Raw genomic sequence first — 6,892 nt, 5'->3', positions numbered from 1 at the left:
AAGCCCTACAAAAATGTCATTAGGATGTTTGAGTTAGTTAAAAGGTGCCCGAGGCAATATTGCATCAGGGCAGGGGAACCCAGAATTCCTGGCTACGCCCATGTTGGGATCAGTGCGTCTTTCCGAAAAATAGTGCTGCTCTCTGGCTTGCAATCTAATCATGATATAGCCTACGCATTGTACATTTCTCATTTGCAGGTAGGGTAGCCTATTTGGTCATTATCAGAATCCCCTCTTGGAAATGAAAATGTAGGTTCTAATTCCTCCTCACACATGCACTCACAGAGAGAACGGACAGTGAGTGGTAGGCCTACAGTAGCCTGGAGCATCATAACATCCTCTTGCCGACTTTCACCACAAGGGGGCCCTGTGCTTCTCCTTCTCGATGCTCCTCCTCGCCTCCGCCGCCGTAAAGCTCAGGCTCGCTCCCTCCTCCTCCTCCTCCTCCTCCTTCTCCTCCTCCTCCTCCTTCTCGTCCTCCCTCTACTTCCACTGCTTCCTCCCGTCGCGCTGCGCAGAGCAGACGGTCCTCCAGCTCCGTGCAGCCCGGTGCGAAGATGGTTGGCGGCTTGTGTGCACGCAGGTTGGCCCGCCGGTCGCGGTCCGCCTTGATAGCAGCCCTCACGGTGCTGCTCGTGCAGACGCTAATTGTGTGGAACTTCAGCAGCCTCGACTCCGGCGAAGACAGGGAAAACGGAGGCTCCAATGTGCGGGAGAAGAGGGACCGGTTCGCAGGCAACGGGGTCCCGCGGCAGCGGCAGCATCTTCCTCCGCCTGGGAAGGGGACTTCTCGCCACATACAGCAGCCGGTAAGACAGATGCGCTACCGACGCGTTCGTATCATATCCACGTTAGAAAATAGACTGTCTTGCCGGGGATGAAGCGCGGAGGGGTTGGCAGGCAGTTCAAAAACATCTTCAGTTTGCGTTTTAGGGTGACAAGCACGGGCGGGCCTCAAAATGAGTGAATGTTTGACTGTTGTCACTTGAACGGAGGCTGCCTCGTAGGGAAATGATAGCACGTCTGAAGCAAGACAGATGCAAGCGAGCCCTTTTCACTCTGAGCATCCTCAGCTGAATGCTTGCTGAGAACAGGAGCCACATTGCGCCGTTGAAATGAACGCACTCCAGCCCAGGTTAAAATGCCAAAGCTGAGTATGAAATCGGAACTCAGCATGTTAGTTCACTCCAGGGCAGAATGATAGCACAACAGGGCAAATCCTTCCATACGATAGTAGCCTAGCTGAGGAGTCACTGGGTTGTAGCCCATACCTGTCACGGTCTATTTGGTATTTATAGGCAAATACAGTAGCTGCATGGCTCAGCAGCACTGTCTGAGGAGGCCAAATTGAAACATAACCTAATTTTCAGAGTTGTTTTTGATGAGTGTACAAAGATTAGTCACCTGTCTGTGAAAACACAACCCGTTGTATTGGTAGTGGCAGCCTGAGACACACAGGTCACGATAGATGTGATTGTGGAGCCACAGCAAACATACAGAGCCACATAACGAATAAATTGAGTGTAAGTGGAAGTCTGTGGAACTGTCTCCATGTAGAAGTAGAGGAGCTGATACCATGCATTGCTCATTGAACATTTCAGAATTTGCTACCAAAAATCCAAAATGTGTATTTGTTGACTCCACCTGTCCCTGGAGGCTACACACACAGAGCGGGTCATGTAATTTGTACAGTGCTTCTGTGCAGCATGTGATTAATTTTCACAACCTGATCTCTGCAATTAAATTCTCCAAAATGAAGCTTCTTGCTTGCGTGGTCTTTCAAGCAATAGGCTGCCCTAAAGAAATTGGATGCCGTTGTTTCCTGGCAAGCATGCAACGCTTTCTCTTCGCAAAGCTGCCAGCCATTCAAGTGTAGCCTACTCCTTAGCCACCATGCAACCAGTAGATAACCGGCTTTGATGTAGTGTAATACACTGTGGCCTCTGCGCTCAGTCAGTCACTCAGAGCTGTGCACTGTATCATCTGTCTCCTTTGCAGACGTTACAGTGCTTCATCTGTAGGACTGTTTGTCCCACCTGCCGGCATCTCCACAGCACAAAGTCATGCTAAAGGACGGGATATATTTGAGTCTATTTCCCAACAGTTAAAGAATCCTCTGAAGAAATATCACTGGTAATATCCCTGTAACAGTCCTGCAGGGACTCATTAATGATATAACACTTTAGGGTATTGTTATTATTTGCTGTACAGAATTACTGCAATATTTCTGCTCCGTACATGAATTAGTAATGCAGTGACTTAACAGGAGCTGGGGATCAGTTGTGTCGGAACCTATTCACACTGCGTCAACACCGGTTGGTCCACATGTGTTTCACTGTTAAAACACACAGTGGCTCTGCACCCATGACCTTTTCAAAGAAAAGCTTTCATCCCTCCATTGCCTTGAGGCATTTCACACAGCCTGTATGCCAGTCAGTACACCAGCCAGTCAGCTCGCCTGCTGCTTGCCTGTCAGGTTGTCAACCAGCTCTTTGCAGTTCTGTGGCCCCAGCATTCAACTGGTTGCCCTGGGCCCCGTGCATTCCCTCTACTGGTTAATCACTGCATTTTAATTCTTTCTTCCTGCGTGTGTGTGTGTGTGTGTGTGTGTGTGTGTCTGTGTCTGTGTCTGTCTGTCTGTCTTGGCAAGACAGAGATGTCCAGCCTAAGGGTGACGCATAGGTGCCAACTGATGCTATATGAGGCACTACGCCTGAGAGAAGGGATAGCAGCACTTTGATCCAGAATAGAATGAGCCAGAAGCTACAGTATGACAATAGCCGAATTTCTGTGTAATAACTTGTGTTGGATGGAAATATTATGCATAGCTTTGGGTGTGTTATTGTGATCCCAGCAGGCAGGGGCTACAGTTGTCATTAGTGGTCTCCTGTTGTGTCTCTTGAGGGAAATGCTGCCAGAGAGCGAAGATGTTTTCTTCTCTAGTCCAACAGACACCAGCTTATTGTTCACATCACCACTGCCTTATGTATCTGGAAATAATCACATCAATGACATTATGTTAGCTTTGAGTATTAAGTCTTGGCTGTGGTGGCTAACTGTTGCAAATTCCCCATCAAAAATTCCTATACTTATTAATTAGTCTGTCTTGTTTTGCCTGGCATCAGTTTATTACAGGAGATAGCATCACAATTATTATTACTAGGTGCTTATTAAGGCGGTCCTAGTGACTGTGTGAAAAACGGTTAATGTGCCAGAATTAAACCAACCTACTTTCAGCGGGAGAACGAGTAAAGGTTTGAAAAAGCATCTGACTCCAAAATCCACATCTGGATGTCAGCAGTTTCTTTCCATCTGCCGGCGGTAGTCGTATACTGTCATGATCCCCATGTGCCCCCCGGCGGGTGTCCAACTCACACATGTTGTAAAGAGTTTCCCTGTTAGACATGGTATTACATGTAACATTACCTCTGATGTACACTTTTTCCAATGCACTGAGTTTTCCTAATGGTTTCCTACGGCAAAGATTACAATCCATCTGAGAATGCACATTCTGAGATTTTTTTCTACATGTTTCCACAGTATGGTGATAATACATACATGACATGCTTACATTATATTTTATTTTAAAGTTGTTCCCCACAACTATTTTCTTCCAGTGGCTCACTTGCTGCAGATGAAAAAAAAAAAAGAGTGCCAGGTACTTGAATAGTTTGAGACTGACAGAACATGTTGTAAACTGTGTCGAAGAGAGAAACACTAAATTTAGAGAAGCATAAAATGGAAGAAATCAGCTTTGTGGGGTTTCCCATATGTGACTGTAAATAGCCAGATATTAATGTTCTCATGTAACTTCAGAAAACACGTATTCTTATATAGTGGTGGCAACTTATACTAACTACAATAGAAGTCTTTGAGTCTGTTTTTCATGATTTAATGAGAATAAATGAGCTCTTAGATGTTTGTCAAAGTCCGTCAGAATTAACATTAAAGGGAACTTTGGAAACGCTTCAGTCATGCTGGGATTGTCGTTGGAATTTTAATCTTGTACAGTACAATTAACAATGCACTGTACATATGTTTTGCATTTGGGAGCTTTGCTGAAATCCGTTGTTGCTACCATTCTATTCTCCAACCACCACCACAACCACAATGTGATTCATCCCACTGTGTCCATGATCACAGTGCTGCTGACTCACACAAACACCCAAAATGATGTCCATACGTGGATGCAAGGAAGCAGCTCCACACAAACGCACACCCACATACACATTTATAGTTAGACAGTTCAATTTCCTTTTCCCCAGTTTGAACGTGGGAATAAATAAAGTATTCAGTTTATAATGAACTGTTCGAATTCCAAATTTACTTTGGAAAATGTATCCACGTGGGCTTCCGTGCTCAAAATGTACAGTATATAAGCAGGTTGTGCCTCGTACTTAAGGCTAGGTATGGGTACACAATATTTTTAAGGTGTCGCCAAAGTAACCCAGTACCAAGTAGGCCTGCAACTAACGATTATTTTTATTGTTGATTAATCTGTCGATTATTTTATCGATTAATCGATTAGTTGTTTGGTCTATAAAATGTCCAAAATGATGTACTGTCAAAGAGGAGTGAATAACTAGAAAATGTATACAGTTAAGAAGCTGGATTCAGATCATTTTTACTTAAAAATAAATAAATGACTCAAACGATTAATCGCTATCAAAATAGTTGCTGATTAATTTAATAGTTGACAACTAATCGATTAATCTTTAGCTCTAGTTGTATCGAAACTTCTTCAGTCAAATGATACCTGTATTAAATCCTTTTTTTACCCAGATAAAAAAAGAAATTACTATACGGTTTTGCTTGCAGCCAATTACCACAAACCATCTTCAATTTAATGTGACCTGTGATTGTGATGTGATGTGGTGTGGTGAAGTCCAGCGTGGTGTATTTGACGGAGTTGAGTGTTTTTAAAGAATACCCAGCCCTACTTGTACTCCATTTTTTGAAGTCCAGCCTTCTCATTTTTTCATTTCCTCAAAGTCTTTTCATTCACCTTGTAACAAAACTACTTTTCTCATCTTTCCCACATGTTTTAGATCCTTACACTGTGTTCCAGACAATGCAGTTTTTTTCCATTGCTATTGTATGTGCCAGTCACTGTCTGTGCTGGTTTTTGTATCATAGCAAAGCCACTTTAACATTGGTAATTGGCAGTTAAATCGTTTCGGGGTGTGAGCCATTCTGCTTTAAACAGACCTTTGAAAATATGTAATTACAGTCAGGAGACACCCAGAAGATGCACTGTGTGATTTGAAATTTCAAACATCCCAATCATTACATCAATAAAGTGTTACTCTGTAAAACCTGCAATGAGGGAAACGTAAAGTACAGCCTGCCCATGAGTCCGTCCATCTGTCGTGATTTCGCAAATAGAGAGCTTCTTTTTCAAGTGCCGTTAGTCTCGAAGAGAGGTGGGAACATATTCAGATCTGAGGGAGGAAGTATGCACCTCAGACTTGAAAGAGACACAACAAAAACCCAGACACACTTTGATGTTGAAGTGTAATTTGTATACATGACACAATCCTTCAAAAACCTGCAACAGGAAAACATTTTATTATCATAATGCAGTATACCATTAGAACCCTGTCATGTTATTTTACTGAGCTGATCCTCCTCATATGCAAAATATCAGGTGAACCCTTTAAAAGACCACGTATTGTTTGTAGACCGAGGTTCAGGTAGCCATAGCAGCTTAAACATCACAACACAGACACTTCTAGCACAGGTGCTGAAAGTACTGCAGGCCTCTTCGGTGTGGTATCCATGTAACCTGTTGACAGCACAGGCAGCAGCCTCTCTTTCTCGGTCTCTCTCACTGTCCTCCACTGTCTCTCTGAGTGTAAAAGGGTCGGAATGTTAGAAATACTACAAATACAGCAGAAAACACGCTGGCGTGACTCACAGACATGCCATGTAGGTTGACTCTTGCTGAGCAGATGAGAGGAGAGCAAGTTCCATTACAGTATTATATTTAATAGGGCAAATGGATAACTGCATCGTCAAGTTAATAGCAAACAGTGTTTTGATGGTTTATCACCAGCACACAATGTACAGCATTCTACATAAAAAATGGCTCCTACTATTCAGTATTTTAAAGCTTTTCATGTGCAATTAGAGAATGAGAAGACAAGCGCTCTGACTAAGCAGTCAGTATCAACTTTCAGTACTTGGCAGTTTTGCAACAGAGGCAATAGATTGTTTTTTTCTTCAATTTATGTCATCTGAATGACATAAATATATTTTGAGTTTGAATACACAGGATTGCATTAAGATGGGAGTCATATGAAAGCAAAATGTGTATTTTTTTATTACAAAGTTAGAGGATTCTATTCTATTTTCGATGTCCCTTTTATTAACTCATCATCCAGTCTGTTGCCAAGTATTTGATAGAAAATTGAATCCGTAATAATTGGTTCCAGTTTCTCAAATCTGAGGACTTATCTCTGCTTTATAAAATTGTAAATTAAATATTGTGGGTTTTGCACTGTTGGTCAGATAAACAAAACAAAATTTGAAGATATCACTATGGGAAATTCTGACATACATTTTGTCACTATTTTCTGATGTCTTATTAACTAAAAGATTGATCACTTAACGCAGTGTTGTAGCTCCATTCGCAATGGTCCTGCCATGTTTGAACAGAGTCAGCATGGAGCTTTTCTGTTACAGAAATCTAGAGATAGGTGACAATGAAGCAAAAAATCAACAAAGTGTTGTAAGGTGTTGATTCTCCATGTCTCTGGCACTGTACTGATATTTAAACCTACCAACCTATACATACCGTATTCCCTCATTTGGTGTTTTGATAATGGTGGTGAGTCATCTCTCACGTCATGTCCAAAATCTCCCAAATCCCATTACTTTAACAGATATATGA

The 6,892-nt window shown here is 42.5% G+C and overlaps 1 protein-coding gene across 1 annotated transcript in view; it reads left to right on the top strand.

The window, feature by feature from the left end:
- Nucleotides 1-510: 510 nt before the first annotated feature.
- xylt1 (xylosyltransferase I) overlaps nt 511-6,892 on the top strand; it is an 81,077-nt gene continuing 74,695 nt past the window's right edge. Inside the window, exon 1 of the mRNA XM_028599648.1 lies at nt 511-809. Within this exon, the coding sequence (XP_028455449.1) occupies nt 558-809 (252 nt within the window). The 5' untranslated portion in view covers nt 511-557. The remainder of the gene's footprint in view (nt 810-6,892) is intronic.

Source organism: Perca flavescens, chromosome 2 (assembly GCF_004354835.1).
Source record: "Perca flavescens isolate YP-PL-M2 chromosome 2, PFLA_1.0, whole genome shotgun sequence".
In the NCBI taxonomy this organism is placed as follows: domain Eukaryota; kingdom Metazoa; phylum Chordata; class Actinopteri; order Perciformes; family Percidae; genus Perca; species Perca flavescens.
This window is presented reverse-complemented; position numbering and strand designations above follow the sequence as displayed.